The sequence below is a fragment of the Eptatretus burgeri genome, chromosome 4 (assembly GCF_056783735.1).
Source record: "Eptatretus burgeri isolate ZD-2024b chromosome 4, Ebu_testis_v1, whole genome shotgun sequence".
NCBI lineage: Eukaryota > Metazoa > Chordata > Myxini > Myxiniformes > Myxinidae > Eptatretus > Eptatretus burgeri.
Genome location: NC_140964.1, coordinates 117,605,414 through 117,627,773, shown reverse-complemented (window position 1 = coordinate 117,627,773; position 22,360 = coordinate 117,605,414). Strand labels below are relative to the sequence as shown.

The window sequence follows — 22,360 nt, the reverse complement described above, 5'->3', positions numbered from 1 at the left end:
TTTTTCAAGCAAGGTTTTCGCATTTGCAGCTGCCTATTGTTGAAGAGCCAAATCAATGATTTGTTGCAGCCTTGTTGTTTGCTCTGTGTTAAAATTTTGTTTTTTTTTATCACTATGTGACCAAAATTAATCATCATGTGCCATTACATATTCCCAATACCACAGACAGAGCACTTGTACTTTTAGGACTTTTCTTTATTCTGAAACACTTGATAAATTTAAGTTTCAAAATAAACATTCTTCAAATTATAAACGATTTTAAAATAAGCACGCTCTCCCAATACTCCACACGAGCAGGTACCCACAGAACTTCCACTAAATGTAAAATGTGTGACTTCATAATACTATGCAAAGTACAGTCAAATGTACACATTACTATCTGAAGTTGATACTGTGCAGCTATAAGCTTCTGAAAGATGCTGCTTAAATCATTCCCCACCACACCACATGTCCTCAACTCTCCCAGCCACAAGTCCTCAACTCTCCCAGCTGCAAGTCCTCAACTCACCCAGCCGCAAGACCTCAACCCCCCGCCCCTCCTCCCCCATCCACAAATCCTCAATTCCCCCATGTGTTTTGCCCAAAAAAGATCATGGCTGATCGTGAGACCCAGGAGTTTGAGAGAGTGAACTTCATCAAAAGAATTCTGAAGAAAGTAGAGTGTAGGATTTGAGAGATGGTCCATTTGGGGAGGGATAGTGGGAGTGTGAGATTTGTCAGGACTAAAAGACATATTTCAAGTGTTTAATCAGCTTGTGATTTTTTTCAAAGTCTGAAGAGAGGGAAGAGATTGCAGTCTGCCTGTCTGAAGGATGAGGGATGTCACGGAACAGGGTGGAGTCATCAGAAACGAGATAAAGGGGAATTTCCAGAGAGTGAAAGAGATCATTGATAAAGATCAGGAATAGGACAAGAAACAGAATACGGCCTTGGGGTAGTTCAGTCTTGACAGGGAGAGGAGATGAAAGGATTCTGGCGAGTACCACACAATGGCTACAAGAGAAGAGGAAGTAATCCATGTGTGGAGTTGGCCATGGATGTCTAAGGCAGAGAGTTTGGAGAGCAAAGCAGGATGCCAGAGTGTATCAAAAGCACTTGATGTGTCCAGAGAGATGGCCGTGATTTCCTGTCTGACAATGAAGGCCTCAATCCATTGTTGGGTGAGTAGAAGCAGCATGTCCAAGGCAGAGTGTCCTACTGTTTATCCAAATTGTTGATCTGACATGAGGTTGTTGGAGAGCCCCATCTTATTCCTAATCTTCATTAATGATCTCACTGACTCTCTGGAAAATCCACATTATTTCTTTGCTGATGAGTCCACTCTCTGCCGTGACATCCCTCATCCTTCTGACAGACAGCAGCCTCTTACCTCTCTTCTCTTCAAACCTTGACAAAAAATAAAATAAAATCACAAACTGGTCAAACATCTATCTCTCTCCCCCAACGATCTCTCTCCCCAAGTACCATAAACCCATCTACTTTCTCAACAACCCTCTTGAAGAGGTTCAGTCTTATGTCTCACTCTCAGCCATGATCTCTCTTGGGTAAACCCACCTTTCAAAGTTGGCCTCCAAAACCAGAATGGACATCCTCCATTGTTCAAAGTCCTTCCTTGGCACACCTGAGCTCCTATCCACCTCCAAGGCATTCATCAACAGCTTAATGGAGTACGGCTCTCCCATCTGGGTTGGCTCCCCTCACTCACATCTTGCTCAGCTTGACGCCGAGGATACCAAGGCTTTAAAGATCATTGGAATCTCTCACGTTGAAGCTGAGTCTGTAGGCCTATCACTTCGCCATTACCAACACGTCAGTGGTCTCTATCTACTTGCGAGTCATTCTGGTCTTAAACCGTCAGCCCTCTCCGTGTCGGATGCACACAGTGCATGAGCAACCCCATCAGGGTAAAACAGCCAAAATCCAGAACCACTGTAAACCTTTCAGTAAACCTCCACTCGTGTATTCCTCTTTTTTCAACCTGTGAAACCACATTCCACATGCTCTTCAGTCTGATCCTTCCTTCCAGGTGTTTAAGACATCTGTTCACCACTATCTCATCATCGGGTGCTGAGTTCTAGCCAAGTTGGCTACTGAATTAAGCACCACGTTGGGTTGACTCAGCCTGTCATCCTTCCGAGGTCAGCAAAATGAGTACCAGTGTATTGGTAATTGGGGGCACAGCATCACCAGCATAGTCATGCCCCAACAAAATGATAGCCTCCCGGCAGCCAAGCAGCCATACACAAGAAGAAGACCACCATCTAAAAATCATCACCCATCCAAAACGATGATCTTTTCTCCACTCGTTAAACAATCCCCACCACTTCCAAAATTTTGCTTATGTATCCATCTTGTCCACCCCTTACAGTCATGGCACAAAATATTGGCACCCTTGCACTTTTTTCAAATAACACAATTTTCTCGAAAAAGAAGTTGAAATTGACAAAAGTATTTGGTCTCCAAAATTCTAAATTTCACTGTTAATAATACAGAACCTTTGTTTTTGATTTAGAACTTAATATATCTTATTAAATCATAAAATAAAAAGAAATGGCATTGACAAATTCATTGACACCCTCGACTTAATATTTGCTAGCATAGCCTTTGGACAAAATAACTGCAAGGAAGCAGTTCCAATAACCATGAATGAGCTTCCTACACCTCTCTACTGGCATTTTGTTCCATGCTTCTTGTGCAAACTGCTCCAGTTCTCCCAGATTTGAAGGGTGCCTTCTCCCAACTGCTGTTTTCAGATCTCCCCACAGACATTGAATGGGGTTTAGATTTGGACTCATTGCTGGCTACTTCACAACAGTCCAGCATTTTGTCTTGAACCATTCCTGGGTACTTTTTGAAGTCTGTTTATGGTCATTGTCCTGCTGCAAGATCTATGATCTTCGATGAAGACCCAGCTTTCTGACACTGGGTTGAACAATGTGCTCCAAAATGCCTTGGTAATGTCCTGATTTCATGATGCCATGCACACATTCAAGGCACCCAGTGCCAGGGGCAGCACAACAACCCCAAAACATCCCTGAACCTCTTCCATGTTTGACTGAAGGGAAATTGTTCTGTTCTTTGAAGGCTTCATTTTGTGTTCTGTAAAAAGAGATGATGTGCTTTTCTTAAAAGCTCTAACTTGGTCTCATATATCCAAAGGACATACTCACAGAAGGATTATGGCTTGTTCAGATGTGTTTTGGCAAAACTGCAGTTGGGCTTTCTTTTGTCTCTCACTCAGCAGCGGGGTCCTCCTGGGTCTCCGACCATAGAACCCACTTTCATAGAGTTGTCGATGGATGGTGCGAGTTGAAAATGTCGTACCTTGTGTCTGAAGGTCAGCTCGAATCTGTTTGGCAGTTGATCAAGGTACTTTCTCCACCATTTGAACAATCCTTCGCTGCAATCTTCGATTAAGTTTTCTCTTCCGGCCACATCTCGGGAGGTTGGCAACAGTGCCATGGGACTTAAACTTCCTGATAACATTGCCTTCGGTGGACACAGGAACATCAACATCTCTGGAGATGGACGTGTAGCCCTGAGATTATCCATGCTTGGCTACAATCTTGTGTCTGACCTCCTCAGACAATTCTGTGATTTTCTTTCTTTTCTCCATGTGCTTCTAGTTCGCACAGTAACACAAAACAGCTGAATGACTCCTTTTCTCTATTCAAACTGGTTGAATGAGTGATTTTTATATTGCAGAAACCTGCAACTCACCGCAGATGAGTTCAATTCCAACGTAAAGGGGAATCACCTGCATGAAATCTAATTATTTCTTACAACTTTTAAAAGGTGCCAAACATATTGTCTGGGCCATTTTAGGATTTCTGTATGGAATAAGCTAAGATCAAATAATATTTTTCAGCATTTTTTTTCGTTTTGTTCCACTGCAAACTTAAGAAACGCATAGGTAGACACCAAAAGATATTTTAATTTCCACAATTTTCTGGAAGACATGAATTTGAAGAAAGTGTAAGGTGCCAATATTTTTGGTCATTACTGTATGCTGTCCACTCCCCCTCATCATCACCTGGATCCCTTATTTGTCAGTCTCCGTCTATTTTTCCCCTCCGCCCTGCTTTTGGCATTACCCCTTTCTACTGCTGTTCCCTTTGTTATGTTGTGTCGTGATCTGTTCGGTGTTCAAGCTCTTTCAAGAGCCATGTAAATATAAAAAAGTCGAGGGTTGAAAGAACATTCTCCTCCTTCTCAGGTGTAAAAGACAATGTGAATGAGTGAAGATCGAAAGTCAGTGGGTCATGATGAGAGACGATTTAAAATGGTGTATTGCCTGCTGAAAGCTCAGGATTGGATAACAACTCATCCATTGCCTTTTCCCCTTGCAATCCAATGCTCGAGTGTAGTGACTGTGGGGAACATTAGAAATGTGGGATGCCATCCAGACCAGGGATTTTGAATTTTGGCAACGTGACGAGTGTTTCATAATTTTATGTTTGGCAATTATACATCACTCGAGGCATATCCTTTCTGTTACTTTTTATTTTCCAAATTTTGGATCGATTCTGCCTTCTCGTTGTGTTCCTTTCAGTTTTCCTCAATCCCTTTCCAAAACTAGTTAATCTTTTCCTGGGCTCGAGGAATTGTCACATTCCGCTTGTTTCCTTCGTTTTTGATTCAATCTTATGAGTAACTTCTCAAACAGCCATTCTTTTCTTCAGTAAATAACATTGTTTGAGATTTCATTAGGCTCTCGTTGGTCGTTATCACCACTTGGATTTCAGGAGGTGGGAGGAAAGGACTCCCAGGACTCAAAATCTCCACCTCCGTTTTGATAAAAGATCACCAATCATGAAACAAACTGTGAAATGTCGTTCTCATCGCCTCATTCCAAGGACTTTTCAAAATCTTCATTGAATCTGACAGCCTCAACTTTTGGCTTGTTTGGAGTGTTATTCCCAGAATTATTGTTGATCGATAAGTTTCCTTTGTCATTCCTGTAGCTCTGAATATCACCAGTAAAATTTCAACCTTCTTCAATATACATATCCTCTTGACTTCTTTTTTTCAGATCCTGGTACTTGGTAAATTTTCTGATTTCTGTCGAAGTTAGTCCAAAATCATTAGGAACTGAAACCTCGATCAAGTGCCGACTTTTCCTCTTTGTGTTTGAGCACTATGTCCCGATGCAATGCTTTTTTTGCAATGTCCATACTTAATGGGATCATGTTGTCATACACAAGCATTATATGTTCATTTTCAAGGATCGGATTCGTTTGTGTTTCCATGATAGTTCTGGGACCGGGATGCTGAAATGTTCACAGATGTGCCAGTGGATTACTCCACAGATGCTTTCATCTCTTCTTGTGCACAGCCGTTCCGACATGAGTTTTTATTTTTTTTTTAACCTGAAAGGAGGTGACTGGTACATTCTGTTTCTACCCCACAAAACCTGCATTTGAATTTGTGTTTCTACCCCACAAAACCTGCATTTGGCTCAAACCTGTCATTTTGTGAAAGGCATTGGTGTTGTGTCCTTGGTCTTGAGCATTTATGATGACTCGTTCTCCATCCCAATTAATTTGACCTCCTTTTAGCCATTCCAAAGTGCCTTCCTTGTCGATCCCTGTTCTGCCAAGCTCTTTTTTGAATCTTCCTGTTCTTTTGTCATTCTAACATTTGTTGGAGAATATGTGCTGATATTTCATTTTGAAGTTTTCTATTTATTTTTTTCTTTCCAACCACTGAGGCTGTGCATGTTTCTGTTTTGTTTTCCTGGGTAATATCTGTAATTTGCACATGTTTTTGGAAGTTTCTTGTAAATGGATTAGGGACCCCTTTTCTGGTTTGTCATTTTCTTGTTCATATAGAAATCTCATCTGATAGTCTGTTGAGCTTTCACAGACTCTGCTAGTCCTACACACAATGTTCCGTGCACTTTGTTAAGCTTCATCAGATCACCTCCCTTTTCTCGTCTCAGTAAGTACAACCTCGGTGGTATGCATTGGTTTTTGTTGAACATCTTGTGCATAGTCAGAAATTTCCTTGTTTTTGTGTCTAAATTGTTGATTACTAATTGTGGCCAATTTATAATTGCACAGCTATATTGGAATACGGGCACTGCAAGTTGGTTTATTGGTTTGGTTTTGTTTTCGAGGAGGGGGATGACTTCAGAATTAGTCGTATTCTGCGTCGGTACACCTTGCTAATTATTTTACATATTTTTTGTGTTGCACCTGGGGCCTTATTCTATTCCGAGGTATTTGTAGGACGTTTCATTTTCTAGTTCCTATACTGTTGTACTTTGACCGATTGAGATGGTGTTTCTTCTTTTTGTTTTTCCTTGTACAAAAGTGCATTTGGCATATTTGTCAAGACCAAACTCCATTTGGAGATCCTCCGAGTATTGCTTTAATAGTTTCAGTTGATCTGCCAATTTCTTATCATTTTGTGAGAGGTTTTTTTTTGGATCATCCATGAACAGTATCTAGTGCCCAACTGTGTCTGCGGACGTCCCCCTGCAGTTGGGTTACTTTTTTATGAGGAGGTTGGTGGCAGGATTTGCACTCCGGCCACCGTAAAACCCTTCATTCCGCAAAACACAAAAAAATCTGAAAACCCACTCCATGGGAGTACCTCCTGCGCAGCTTCCCTTCGCAGGGCAGCTCACCAGATGACGGGATTGGGGCAAAGCCTTCAGGACCCCCAATCTTTGATGATAGGAAGGAAACCACGGGGTAACATCCCTGGGTCAGATTGCGGGAGAGTGTGTCGGAGTGGTGCTGAGGTATCGTCCACCAGACGGCTGTCTCCTTGGGTTAACCTGAGGCGGTCCCTTCGGGTGGGTGCCTGGAATGTCCTATCCCAAAGAGAGGATGATCACCTGTCTCTGTTATCATCTGAGCTCAAGATGATATCATCTGAGCTAACAGCTTGGTTACACCTACTATTGGTCTGGTCGCTATGATGGTTAGCATGCCTAAGTTGTTGTAGCTGTGTCCAATGAGCTGACCCCAATGATAACTGAGGTAACACCGGTCAACGAGCGTATTATGAGATTAAGGATTCATCACTCCTGAGGTGTCATTTCCCTGGTCTCTGTTTATGCTCCGACTGAGGCTAGTGATCTCACCGTGAAGGATGCATTCTACGCCACGCTCGAGTCTGTGGTTGATCAGTGCCCCAGACGAGATATACTTCTAGTCTTGGGGGATTTCAATGCATCGACTGGAACTGATGGTGATGGTTATGTGATGTGTGTTGGTCCTCATGAGTCTGGAACTATGAACCAGAATAGCACTAAGTTCCTTGACTTTACAAGAAGTCATGGACTGAGGGTGGCTGGTTCATGGTTTCAGCACCCACAAGCTCATCGCTGGACTTGGTATTCCAACGCTGGCGGTGTGGCAAAGGAGATTGAACATGTCCTCAGTGACGGTCGTTGGAGGATGATCCAGAACTTCAGGGTCTACCGGAGTGCTCAGTTCCTCAATACTGACCACAGGCTTGTTGTAGCAACTCTAAAGCTGCACCTTAAATCCTGGAGAATGGTACCATCCCAGCCTAGGCTGGAGGTTGGCAAGCTCAGGGATGAGAGAGTAGCTGAGGAGTTTGCGAAAGGCTGAGTGGACACTTGGGGGGTCTGGGTGCTTTGGGGGGTCCTGAAGAGTTGTGGAGTGCCTTCAAGACCACCGTCCTTGATGTTGCCGGTGGATGTCTTGGAACTCACCGGAGGGCAAAGAAGAATTTTGTCTTTCAAGCGACACTGGATACCATTGACCAGAGTCGCAGGGCCAGGCTGAATGGCAGAGCTGAGCTGTTCACGAGGTGAGGCGTACAACTGTACGTGCATTGAGGGTGGACAAGGAGGCCTATGTGCGAGGAATCTGTGAGGGGGTAGAGCATCAACTGTGGACAGGTGATTCTCGTCCCGCTTACAGGGGAATTCGCACATTGCGTTCATCCAAGCCCATCCCTCGGAGCACTGCAGTTGGAGCAGAGAGTGGTAGGCTCTTGACAGAGGAGTCTGAAGTGAAGGCCCGCTGGGCCGGTTACTTTGAGCGGTTGTACCAGCCTGATCCCCCAGCTGTGGAGTTGGACGTCAAGGGTGTTACAATCCCTGTTACTGACCCTCGAATCAACTGTGGTCCACCTTTGCTTGTGGAAACACGGGCTGCGGTGAACCAGTTGAAACGGGGCAAAGCTCCAGGGATCTTTGGCATCCATGCTAAACTTCTCAAGGGTGATGGAAATGCTGCACTCGTGTCGTTCCATGAAGTTTTGTGCTCTGCCTGGAACACAGGCATCATCCCAACTGATTGGAAGAGGGGCCTTGTTGTTCCTCTCTGGAAAGGGAAGAGTGATCGCCAAGACTGCAACAACTACCGAGGGGTGACGCTGCTCTCAGTGCCGGGCAAGGTCTTTGCTCGGATAATTCTTGATAGGGTTCGCCACCATCTGCTTGAGCAACAGCGTCCAGAGCAGTCAGGCTTTACACCAAAGAGGTCAACGATTGACCGTATCCTTGCTCTTCGTGTCCTCACCGAACGCAGACGAGAGTTTCGGCAGGGGCTGCTTGCAGCCTATGTTGATCTCTTTAAAGCATTCGATTCAGTGAATCGGGATGTCCTCTGGAGGATTCTTGGTCTTCGTGGGGTGCCAGCAAAACTGATCGATCTGATGTCTGAACTCTACTCTGGTACTGAGAGTGCTGTGAAGTGTGGTGGTACCATCTCTGACTTATTTCCAGTTGTTACTGGAGTTTGTCAGAGGTGTGTACTGGCCCCCACACTTTTCAGCACTTGTATGGACTGGATTTTAGGGAGGATGTCGGAGAGATCAAGCTGCGGTGCATCGTTTGGGAATGTCAAGATCTCGGACCTTGATTTTGCAGATGATGCAGTCATCTTTGCGGAGACTTTAGATATCCTTTTGGGGGCCCTCGAGGTACTGAATGAGGATTCGGAGCCGCTGGGATTATGGGTTTCTTGGGTCAAAACTAAGATCCAGGCTTTCGGTGACATCTTGGATGCTGCTGTCCTGTCTGTGTCTGTTTGTGGTGAGGATGTTGAGGTTGTGTAGAGATTCACTTACCTTGGCAGTGATATTCATGTCTCTGCTGGCTGTGAGTCAGAGGTCAATAGACGTCTGGGTCGGGACTGGGGAGTCATGGATTCACTGGATCATGGGGTGTGGTGCTGCCGGTACCTGTGCGGGAGGACGAAAGTCCGAGTCTTCAGGTCCTTGGTACTTCCAGTCTTGCTCTATGGATGCGAGACTTGGACTCTGACCAAGGATCTGAGATGGACACTTAATTCCTTTGGTACCAGGTCTCTTCGGAGAATCCTTGGCTCTCGCTGGTCGGATTTTGTGTCCAACGAGCGGTTGCTGAGAGAGACTCGGATGAGATTTGTTACCTGCATAGTCCGTGAGCATCAGTTGCGGCTGTATGGACATGTGGCTCGTTTTCCTGACGCTGATCCTACTCACCAGATTCTCTCAGCGAGGGAGTCTCATGAGTGGAGGAGGCCAGTGGGCCGACCACGTGCATCGTGGTTGCAGCAGGTTGACCATCATCTCGAGGAGATGGGGATGGGCCTGGCATCTGCCTGGGGGATGGCCAGATGGAGGCCCCTGGAGTACCGGCGGAAAATGGACGCAGCGACGCGCTGTTCTGGCGTCATGCTCCCATACCTGACCTGATGTACAGTGGGTGTATTCCCTTCCTTGTTCTTTGATCATTTTTCTGTTGCATGTCAGATTGTATCCATGTCCTTGTTCATTGATGAGGTCATTCAGTGGGTTTAGAGCGAAACAAATCAGGAGGAGGGAAAGGCTGTCACATATTTACTCTTGGAATTGCAATCTTTCCTTCAACATAGGGTAGTATCAGAGTTGGGCTCCAGAGCATCACTGCTTTCTCAATAAGTGTGACTATTTGGGTGTCAATTTTGTATACTTGCATGCATTTTATAATCCATGAATGAGGTACACTATCAAAGGCTTTTTTTGAATATATCCAGGCTGTGGATAAGTTGGTTTGCCAGAGCTTGCAGTTTGAGTATGGTTTGATTTAACAATACATAGTCTATTGTTTCATTACATTCTCTCTTCCATCCTTTCTGCTCTGCCTCTAAAGATACTTGTTGAGTGAGGTGGTCAAAACTGCATTGGTGATTATACCGGTTAAAAGTTTGTACATTGTTCGTAGGCAGGTTTATGGTCTATATTTGTTGGGTAGATCGGTTTCCTCAGATTTTGAGATGAAGAGTGTTGCCTTCTGTGAACCATTCATCCATTGGTTGTTCCCCTTGGATGAGTTCATTAAATGATCAAGCATAGTGAAGGTGGAGAGCATGTAGTTGCTTTAACCAGAAGTTTGGAATCCTGGCCAGGCCTGGGCATTTGAAGTTTGGCGCTTTTGCGAGATGTTTTCAAAATTTCCTTTCATCAGTTGCATTGGGTACATTTTCTGTAGTTGTTGCATTTTATTTTCCAACGGTCATATCAAATCTGCTTCATTGTTGTGTTCTTTTTTGTCTTCAAATATACTTTTCCAAAATTTTTATTGGTTCTCTTTTTTCGGGGTGTTGTCACATTTTGTTGTGTACCTGGGGGGCTTCTTATATTCTTTAGGTATTTGTCAGATGCTTCCTTTTCTCGTTCCTGTGTTGTTGTCATTTCTTTTTGTAAAGATGTTTGGGATGATCTCCTGTATGGATCCTCAAATGTAATTTCAAATGTCCCTTTTGAGAGAAACCCACATCACATATGGAATAGCAGGAGTCTGGTTTAATTTAACAATACATAGTCTATTGTTCCATTACATCCTCTCTTACATCCTTTCTGCTCTGCCTTTTATGCTCCATATTGAGTGAGGTGGTCATAAACTGCATGGCTCAAAGGAGCCATAATGGCCTGAATGGCCACCTCCATGCCTTAATTTCTTGTAACATTAACCTGGTGTTGGCTTCGCAATTAGTGTGGTGGCTTGGGATCCTGGGGTCCTGAGTTCAAACCCCATTGGCCACTGAATTAACACCAGGGGGTTGACTCAGTCTGTCATCCTTCCAAGGTCGGCGTAATGAGTAGCAGTGTAACAGCCAAAAAGGCTGCATATGAAGGGAAGGGGTATCAATGGATTGAGTAAATCTGGTGTTGGTGTGTCGCAGGCATGATGGGCCGAATGGCCTCCGCCGGTGCTGTAATGCATTGTAATGCGTTGTAACATTTCTCAGGACGCTCTCCTGTGTGGATCCTCATATACTTCTTCAAACTGTCTTTCAGAGAGAAAGCTCTCACAAACAGAGCACTTGCAAGGATGCTCTCCTATGTGGGTGATACTATAGCAATCCAAGCTCATTTTATGAGGAAAGCCTTCATCATAAACAGAGCATTTCTAAGGATGCTCTCCTGTGTGGATCCTCATATGCATTTTCAAACGACCTTTTTGAGAGAAACCCTTATCACAGACAGAGCATTTGTGAGGACGCTCTCCTGTGTGGATCCTCATATGCATTTTCAAACGACCTTTTTGAGAGAAACCCTTATCACAGACAGAGCATTTGTGAGGACGCTCTCCTGTGTGGATCCTCATATGCATTTTCAAACGACCTTTTTGAGAGAAACCCTTATCACAGACAGAGCATTTGTGAGGACGCTATCCTGTGTGGATCCTCATATGCATTTTCAAACGACCTTTTTGAGAGAAACCCTTATCACAGACAGAGCATTTGTGAGGACGCTCTCCTGTATGGATCCTCATATGCATTTTCAAATGACTTTTTTGAGAGAAACCCTTATCACAGACAGGACATTTGTAAGGATGCTCTCCTGTGTGGATACTTGTATGCATTTTCAAATGGTATTTTCGATAGAAACCCCTTTCACAGACAGAACATTTGAAAGGACGTTCTCCTGTATGGATCATCATGTGCACATTCAAACTGCCATTTTGAGAGAAACCCTTATCACACACAGAGCATTTGTGAGGACGCTCTCCTGTATGGATCCTCATATGCATTTTCAAACGACCTTTTTGAGAGAAACCCTTATCACAGATGGAGCATTTGTAAGGACGCTCTCCTGTGTGGCTCCTCATATGCATTTTCAAATGACCTTTTTGAGAGTAACACTTATCACAGACAGAACATTTGTAAGGACGCTCTCCTGTGTGGCTCCTCATATGCATTTTTAAAGATCCTTTTTGAGCGAAACCTTTATTACAGACAGAGCATTCGTAAGGACGCTCTCCTGTGTGGCTCCTCATATGTATTTTAAAATGGCCCTTGTGAGGGAAACCCTTATCACAGATGGAGCATTTGTAAGAACACTCTCCTGTATGGATCTCCAAATGCATTTTCAAAGAACCTTTTTGAGAGAACCCCTTATCACAGATGGAGCATTTGTAAGGACGCTCTCCTGCATGGATCCTCATATGCTTTTTGAAACTGCCATTTTGAGAGAAACCGTTATCACAGACAGAGCATTTGTAAGGTCGCTCTCCTGTGTGGATCTTCATATGCATATTCAAAGAGCCTTTTTGAGAGAAACCCTGATCACAGATGGAGCATTTGTGAGGTTGCTCTCCTGTATGGATCCTCATATGTATTTTCAAGGTGTATTTTTTAGCGAAACCCTTATCACAGACAGGGCATTGGTATGTGCATTCTCCTCTGTGGGTTCTCATGTGTATTCTGACATTTCTCGGTGAAGAAAAATCTGCATTGCATATATTACACTTGTAACGCATTTGCCTATTGAGAACCTTTTTGGGTTTGTTCAATTTCATATTGATCTTTGTGATGTTTTCACCAGATGTACACTCGTATTTTGAAGGTCGTGAGTCTTGTTCTTGGGATTTTTTTTTCAAAATAGACATATTTTTCACTGTCACACTGAAACCAGACCTTATCTGCCCATTTGGCCTTCTTGATTGTTCTACAAAACCAAAGAACAAGAAGTTATTTTACATGTTTTTTTTGTCAAACTCAAAATGCAAACGATTTAACGAATTTGAAAATTTTATAAACAAACAGTGAACTCAAAAGATTGCATGTTCATTTTGTCGGTTTCTCCTCACCTGGGGCAGAAGAGACAGTCCAGAAATTTGTCAAATGAACATCTGAATCTTCTTTTGCAGATGCATGTCTTAAAGTTTCTGAGACAGATGAATCGTGTCGTCTTGATTCCACATTTACAGGATAGACATCACCTGAATACAATGAAGGACAAGAACATTAAAACACTGGCAAATAAATATAAATCCGGTCAATAGGTAATATGCAATCGATGTCAATTCTACTCTTTGAACGAGGCTCGAGAATGCTGCCGCAATTACGGGAGATGAATCAAGGTGCTTGCAATGAGAAATATTCAGACAAACTGGAGTGTGAAAAACATTTTCGAAGTAAGTATTTCCCCATGCGCCACTCGGTACGACCATAAATTGGTGTATATAAACCGCATGATAAATTTGCAAACTCTCACGTTGACATACGGTTCGGAGATTTTACACTTGTTGATTGAACTTGTTACTGCCAGATTTTGCATCAAACTCATTAAAGCTAAGTTTTCCAAACTGGATTGTTTGTGTTTTTCTGTTATATCCCATCAAAAATGCAATCCTTGTGAAATGATGTAAGAATGCTAAAAAGGCCCTTTGCGCCCGTGCTGGGTATGTGTTTTCAGTGACTTGATTCTCCTCACCAGTCACTAAAAATTGCTAAACCGCAATTCAAATAGTCTTTTATTCCACAAGCCTCGACTATACACATACACAATTATTTTTTTTTCAGCAGTTATACGAGAAAGTGGCAATTTCAAAAAGGTTAACCATAAATGTTCTGTACCTGAATTAAAATCGGACTCACAAATACAGGAATACGAGAAATATCAGTGGATGAGAGGTGCCGAGTTCGTACCATTTGCTGTTTGTACAATGAGCTAGCAGTATCAGGCAGTGGTCACAACACATATGAAAACTTCTCCTCTCACCAACAGATGCAAAATCTGGTATAATATTTATTGTGGCCCCAGAACCAAACAAAAAAAAATTATGTGTGTGTGTACTCAAAGCCCACAACTCCCACCTTTCCCCACCCACTTCTCCCAAACACAATTTATCATAAATATCATCACTTTAAACTTACCCTGGGCAACGGCAAGCCTCAGATATGACCTACCCATCAGTGTAAAGAAGTACTGTTATGAATCTGGAAGCCTTGTGCACACAGACATTCAGGTCCCCATAGCTCAGTTATTTCGATAAGTAAATGTGGATAGACAGCTCCCTTTCCCTTGTTTAATGGGTAATTAAATGTTTATGCGCTGCGGATTTATTTTGATAGTCAGGGTTTTCTTTTATTTTTACATCCACACCATCTTCGCTCTCACAGCAACAACACTCTGCTCGCGGCATTTTTCGCACGCTCGCAAGCAAGCAAGCGCGTCGGCGGAGTCTAACGTAGGCATGGCATCCCTCCTTAGCCAATCAGCAAGGAGTGGGAGTCTCACCCGCCCCGTTTCCGACTCAACACAATCGCCGTTAAGCAAGAGGCCAGAGGTGAGGAGGTGGGCTAGCCACAACCGCCTCCACTTGGGACTCTGCCCAGAAGGGTGGGAATTGCCTCGCCTACCATGTGGCTGTCCAATGGACGGCGGTCAGGGAATCGCGTGGTGGTTCCGGCCAATCAAGGGGCGAGTGGTCAGGGAAAGAGGCCCCTCCCTCCTCGAGAGAAAAAAAGGTTGGTGATTTTGGACAAACAGGGGAGATTAATCTCGTCCTGTCGCCGGCATGTGCTCTCATCTCGTCCTGTCACTGGAATCTGGTTCTCTGTGAGCTCGAGCACGTCTGGTCTGCTCGAGCACTGGACGCATCTCACTGGCGTTGGGCTGAACGCATCTTGCTGGCGCTGGGCTGAACGCATCTCGCTGGCACTGGGCTGGTAGCATCTCGACGCCGGTCTGGTTCGCTCGTCTCGTCGATGACCGCACGAGGCGGGAAGGTCCCTTTCGTTTCTTTTGGGTGTGCGTCTGTCTGTGGGCCCATCTTTAAGTAGGAACTGGTAAATGCCTGTGCTGTACATGATTTCATTTCTTGATAGTCGGTTTAACTCTGCTCTTGTGTGTTCCCTTCCCCACCTATTGTAAATAAATATCCCTGTTAAATGTATCAGCTCATTTCTGTGTTTTCTTCATTGCTTAAACGCGGTGCGTGTTGGGAAAATTAAAGAAGGCCGTTGTTGCCGTAGTTGTGTGCATTTGGGACCGACGGAACCTCGGTAACCATCCGCTCGGGTTATGCATGTGTCGAGCACGGAAACGACTCATGCTGGTCGAGTTCCATTGAGGGTGTGAATACTCGGTAGTTCGCCACGTGGGTCTCTTGGTATTTTGAAGTTTGGCAAATAACCCTGTACCACGTGGTTGATTTATTGACGATTCACGGTCCTGTAAGGGACCCATACCCTCAGAGATTTCTGAAAGGTACGATCTAGATTCCAGATATTCGGTAGAGTCGACCCTACTGCTCGACCTAGCGGTCGTGCTCGCAACCGACGCCCGGCTCCACAACAGTACGAAGGTTGAAGAAGAAATGAGCACGTCTCTGAACCCTCGAGCCTTTCACGGGCCCAAATTATTGAGAGTTTTTGTGGTACAGGCTGCAATATATTGATTTGTGATTAGAAAGTATCGATTTGTTCAGAATATTCGCCAAATCTGTTGTTGTGCAGAGGTACACCCCTTTATCACAGGAACATTTCCAAGTATTTTCAGATTCTTTAAAAACCTGCTGTCATTTCATGGTTCAATCCTCATTTTGCAGGCATGATATACATCCCGGCCACCCAATGACTTGTCAAGGGATTTCTGCAGATGCATGCTGAACATCAACATTTTAAAAGTCACGGGTTTTCTGTGTTAAATCATACCTTGTTGTGCTTCATTTATCAAATTAGTTTTCACATTGATCACGGCCGACTTTAGCCGGCTACTGTAAAATTCCGTATTCCTCATTTTACTTCTTTCTTTCCAAATATTTTACTTCAACCTAAAAATTATCCTATTTATTCTGCTCACTTCAAAAGAAAAAAAAAATTCCATTCCATAGAAATCTCATTACATTAAAATTTCCTTCGGCCTGTACTTTTTGTTCTCCATTCTATTCCCCCCTTTTCTTCATTTCAACCACTTCAAACTCTTCATTGAATAAAAATGCTTCTTCCTTTAAAATGCTTCGCTTTCCTTATTTTTCCATGAAGAGAACCCCACCTTCACCATCATCTATTCCTCTTCTTCTTCTTCTTAAGAACATCTTTGTCCAACTTGGGAATTTGGAATTAGCATTCCTCCACTTCATGTGCCCTCTTTATACATCTATACTCATCCTACCCTCTCAATGCTTCCCCTCACACCCACCCCCACAATGCTTCCCCTAAACATTACTGCACCCCCTCAAAGCCTTCCGCAAACTTTGCCCCTGCAATGCCGACCTCACCTCCCTCACCCTCCACCCTTCCAATGCCACCTCCTCATCCCTAATTTTGTGGACCTCAATCATCCAAGGTCTCTGTTCCAAAATGATGCATCTCTCAATCCAGGCCGCTGCCAATGAACCAGCCATCATCCATTTCACAGGATCCTTCCTCCCACAGGGGGTCCCTGACTCCTTTGTGTCTCTCTCTGGCTATTGTTTCAACTAATTTGATTGGCCTGAACCCCACCCCATGCAGTGGAGTTGCACTTCACATAAATAATTCAATCTCTCACTGTTCTTGCACTGATTTCTCAGGGTATTCGAGAGTACTCAATTTGGTCCTGCATTGGCAAGTTGCGAAGGTCTGTCTGCCTCAGTTTAGGCTTTTGGTGTTTTACAGTTCTTCATATCCGACTGGTGAATGGTCAGGGTGAGTGGCTAAAAAATCATCAATATATTGTAATTAATTTTTTTTTAACCTTATCACTGCATGGAACAATCAATTAATGTATGCATTGCGATCATGAGAAAACTTTCAAAAAGACGGCAAATCATTATACCACCGAGAACACAATTGTTGCATGGACTCTGAGAATCACTTAATATTACCTGCAGAAGAGAATAGTACCTGCAGATGAAACATAGAAAGTCCACAGAGTGTCAAACCAAGAGTGGTTTCAGAGATAATGCCACTTCATGGCCTAACAGGTTAACAACTTCTCGTTGAATTGTCAAGAAGGGACTGAAGGAGAGTCAAAGCATCTTCCAAGATGTGACTACAGTATTCCATGACTGAAGATATGGTGGTCTAGTACAGGTGGAATGCAGCCTCGTGAGGGAAATAGACAGCTCGATACAAGTAGCCAAGTCACAAGGAGGCTCTGTGGTAAGTACATTTTGGCATTGTCAGAAATATACTTCCCACAACCAAGGTAAGAAGTGATGTCCAGACCAAGAAGACAGATGCCATCGAGTTATTAGTCCCCTACTGGTTTAAATGGAGGGGGATAATCGGATTTCTGTCAATCCATTTCACACTTGTGGTATATTTTCAGACAATTTTTTTCCCAACCCTTTAACATATTCAACTGAATATTGGTAATTGGCTACTTGTGTCGAGCTGTCTTTATTATGATAAGTTACATAACCAGTTCAAACTTTCGGGCGTTTTTTGACTTTTTCAGAGTTATGCGCTTTTTAAACTGAGAGAATATCACATCAGTAGGGGACATGAATTGCAAAGCAATTCACTCATTGTTGTAATGGTGTTTGGTCCACAACCAAGTTGTGAAAAGAGGGGTATCTTGACCTGGAAATGGATATGAGGTGGGTCTTCTTTTGATTGATGTTGATGATCCAGTCTTTTCCCCAATTACTAGCACTCACAAGGTCCCAATTTGAAGTGATGCTGGCTTGAAGGCTGAGTGAAGCATGCAGGCAGCAAGGATAAGTTCTGTACCAGGTTGAGTCATCAACCTACATGGCTCGCTGAGATGAAATTGTCAGGCACATCATTTATGTGAAGGAGAAACATAGAAGCCCTGAACACAGACCTGGGTGGCACCTGCATTAGTGATATGGAATGCAGAAGATTGAGCCTCATACCACACAAAAATATGGCAATCTGTGAGAATTCTGAGATTATTGCATGCAGATGCCCAGGAATACCATGCGGCTGCAGCTTGTGAATGAGACCCTTATGCCAAACTATACAAAGCCTTGGAGATGTCAAGGGCTCCAAGTCTGGCCATGCCACACTGGTCTGGGGCCTGGATCAAGACTTCAGTTGTGGGAAAGAACATCACCAGTGGATCGGATATCAAGAAATACATTTTGAGCATTCGTTTGAAGGTTGTAGTCTTCCAGGAAAGTGATAACCTGCTGACATTTGGATGGATCAGATTTCTCCCCCAGAGATTTTAAAGGCAGGTCCAACTGAAGCCAACTTCGAGAAAGATGAGAAAACCGACTTTGATAGGTATCAGTTGGACAGGTTTGAGAGAACATGGGACAATTCTGGCAAGCACATATTCAGGACAATTGCAGGGATACAATCTGGTCGAGGAGCTTTTGAAATGTCCAGCCCTTGAAAGATTTTCCCAAATTTCTGAGGAATGATAATAATAGTGGATATAGTAATGTTCACATGGGTGGGACAACTCGGTAATGATTGATGTTGGAAATCAATTGCGAAGTTCACAGCGAAAGGCTGCACCTCTGGAGTTTGCATTGGCCATTGAAGTATGATGCAAAACCACCTCTTGGTTTTGCTAATTTCCCTTTTGCGTAAGTACTTTTGGATCACCAGACGTGTTCAAGAAAGGCTGTGGAAAGGTATATGTTCACGAAAGGATGATTTATCTTTGGCACATGTTCCCTGAAGAGAGGATGATTACCTGTCTCTGTTATCACATGAGCTCAAGCGTTTGGATATCGGTGTCGCAGCACTCTCTAAGGTTCGGAGACCAGATTGCGGCGAGATCATAGCGGGTGGTTACACCTACTATTGGTCTGGTCGCTATGATGGTTAGCATGCCTAAGTTGTTGTAGCTGTGTCCAATGAGCTGACTCCAATGATAATTGAGGGAACACTGGTCAATGAACGTATTATGAGACCAAGGATTCGTCACTCCTTGGGTGTCATTTCCCTGGTCTCTGTATATGCTCCGACTGAGGCGAGTGATCTCACCGTGAAGGACGCATTCTAAGCCATGTATGAGACTGTGGTTGATCATTGCCCCAGGCGAGATACACTTCTAGTCTTGGGGGATTTCAATGCATCGAATGGAACTAATGGTGATGGTTATGTGATGTGTGTTGGTCCTCATGAGTCTGGAACTATGAACCAGAATAGCACTAAGTTCCTTGACTTTACAAGAAGTCATGGACTGAGGGTGGCTGGTTCATGGTTTCAGCACCCACAAGCTCATCGCTGGACTTGGTATTCCAACGCTGGCGGTGTGGCAAAGGAGATTGAACATGTCCTCAGTGACGGTCGTTGGAGGATGATCCAGAACTTCAGGGTCTACCGGAGTGCACAGTTCCTCAATACTGACCACAGGCTTGTTGTTGCAACTCTTAAGTTGCACCTTAAATCCAGGAGAATGGTACCATCCCAGCCTCGGCTGGATGTTGGCAAGCTCAAGGATGAGAGGGTAGCTGAGGAGTTTGCGAACAGGCTCAGTGGAGATTTATGGGATCTGGCTACTTTGGGGGATCTTGAAGAGTTGTGGAGTGCCTTCAACACCACCATTCTTGATGTTGCCAGACAATGTCTTGGAACTCACGGAAGGGCGAAGAAGAATTTTGACTGTCAAAGGACAATGGATACCATTGACCAGAGTCGCAGGGCCAGGCTGAACGGCAGAGCTGAGCTGTTCAGGGAGCTGATGCGTAAAACTGTACGTGTACTAAGGGTGGACAAGGAGGCCTATGTGCGAGGAATCTGTGAGGGGGTAGAGCATCACCTGTTCGGTGATGTTCGCAATGTCGCTACTCCTTGCGTTTCGGAACTCCATTTGAAACACCGTCTCCCACCCCCCACCTCTACAACACTCTGCAACATTTAGATAAACACCGCCACCACTTTATTCACCCCCCCCCCACAACCCTCAAGTGTTTCACCCATGAAAGAAAACGCTTCTTCCATTAAAAGCTTTTGAAAACGTTTTGAAATGCTTCTCTTCCCTTCTCTGACATCAGCAACCCACGTGTTCTTCTTCATCATGATTTATATTCCTTTTCAGCTCGCCTGTTCGAAGAACAGAGAGCTATAGCGATACCCCCGGCGTGAGCATGAGCGTCAGCATGAAAATGTTAAAGTTTTTGGTGAAAATTATTTCCTTTCTAATGTTTTTATCTACAACACTATTTTTTTACTGATTACAATACACAAATACATATATTGCTTTAAAATTATTTGGATCAGACTTCACTGCAATGCTTTATAAAAAATATTATGAGACAAGTCTTATAAAAACGAAAAATGATAAATGTATAAACAAGTGAGCATTGAGTGGCTGTGACACCACTCTGGTTTTTCGTTTTATTATTCTTCTTCAACACAGCCATATTTTGCAAACCTGTCTCTAACGGAAACGCTGGTTCTGTCGTCCATCCTCCGGCTGCTACAGCTTGACCTTCTCCGTTCCTTGAACAAAAATTTAATCCGCACATACCACGATATCTATCTCAGAAAGTTAAATACGGGAATCTTGGGAAGTTGTTTGCATAGTTTGTCTGCACATAACAATCCAATCCCATTCAAGTTATTTTGCAGTGTTAAACACCTCCATGTCAGTGCCCTTTCAAACATTGACTACAAGCCAACATCATTCCACGTGTCTCCCTCTTCAGCATCCCTCTCAACCCATCACCATCAACCAACTCGTCCTGGCGCTCTTAGGTTACTCCTCATCTCAGCCCCTCCAACATTCCACCCATCCCACCTCCTCCCAACCACACCTTCTCAGCCGATGCCTCCTCCCACCCCGTCCCTCACCATCCAAGCCACCCACCCTCCCAAGACCTTCTCCCCTGTCCCTCACTGTGTGTACCTCAAATATCTGAGGCCTCCACTCCATCCTGACAGATCTCTCAATCAAGGCTGCAGCTTGCAGCCAAGACATTATCTGTTTCACAGAATCCTTTCTCCAATCGGATGTCCCTCACACTCTCCATGCCGATATGAAGGGTAAACAAACTACTTCCCACATGTGGATAACTTAAATGTGCTGTTAAACATGGCACACTTTGGAATTTAATGTGATTCAGAAGAAAAAGAAAACATTGACTTTGTATAATCGAGAATCTAACCGTCTTCGCCAATACAAAATTGTTCCAAAAGAGATTCCATGAGATACAAGGAAAAAAACAAAAACATCAATAGTTGAACATCAAGGTATTGCTTGACATGCTCGGGTGTAAAAAATAGTGACCTACCAGACTTAGGTGTTAATCCATCATCCGGATCGTGGAGGTTGCAGACATCACTGAAACGGATTCCCCGGAAACCAGGAATGTTTTCCAGCTGCACATTTTGGAATCCAATAAACTTTTCACAGAAACTGGAAAGTTCCCGAATAACATTCTCTAAGTTGACGAACAGACTTCCCAACAGAGAAGACCCTGCAAGCTGGACAAGTTGTGGCTTCAAAAAATAATTCACAAATTTACAGAAGTCAGCATACTTTGAAAATATCAATTTCTCTTTGGCGAGAGAGAGGAGCTCTGTTCGCAATGAATCGGAGTCTGTACAAGCTCGAAGAACCTTCCGATTCTCAATTCCAAGTACACTGATCACTGCTTGGGCCGTTTCTGCTCTCAGACCTTGTGATTGGAGCCATTCCAAGAAGTTGTCCATTTCATCAATGACCTGGCAAGGACGCAATGGTTATGTTAACAAAGGAAAGGATATACATGTTATTTTCTTCACTCTGTATTTTATCCAATCAATACGGGGTTTTGCAGCCAGTTTGTTCACCCTGCGTGGGCTGGTCGGATGGCCTTGAGGTACTTGCCCACGAGTTGTTTAGCTAGCTTGGGTTTGAATCTCGACTTGGCTATAAACTGTCACCGTGGTGTTTCACAGATAGGGAAAGGGATCAATGTGTGTGCCGTCCTTCGGATGAACGTTCAACTGGGCATCCCGCCTCACATTATGTGCTCGAGATGTGAGACATTAGAGATCCCACGGCATCTTTCTCAAAGAGGTGCGTGCTATCACTGGCACGTTGGCCAAATTCCAAAGTTCTTCTCTAATTTACTGGGGGCACTACATCAGCAGCACAGCAACATTCACAGCAATGATGCAACCAGAAGACACTGCAAAAAAATGGAAGAACAAAAAATATACAAGAAAAAGAGCAGATTGCAGACACTCGCCAGAAATTGCTTTGTGCCGTGTGTTGTGTGGTGATTGTG

General features: G+C 43.9%; 1 protein-coding gene across 1 annotated transcript in view; it reads right to left on the bottom strand.

Annotated features, from left to right (window-relative positions):
* Positions 1–174: 174 nt before the first annotated feature.
* LOC147028953 (uncharacterized) overlaps positions 175–22,360 on the bottom strand; it is a 42,855-nt gene continuing 20,669 nt past the window's right edge. The window contains exons 2-4 of the mRNA XM_085879835.1: positions 21,380–21,812; positions 13,043–13,174; positions 175–12,900 (exon numbers count right to left, since the gene is read on the bottom strand). Of these exons, the coding sequence (XP_085735961.1) occupies positions 11,621–12,900; positions 13,043–13,174; positions 21,380–21,812 (1,845 nt within the window). The 3' untranslated portion in view covers positions 175–11,620. The remainder of the gene's footprint in view (positions 12,901–13,042; positions 13,175–21,379; positions 21,813–22,360) is intronic.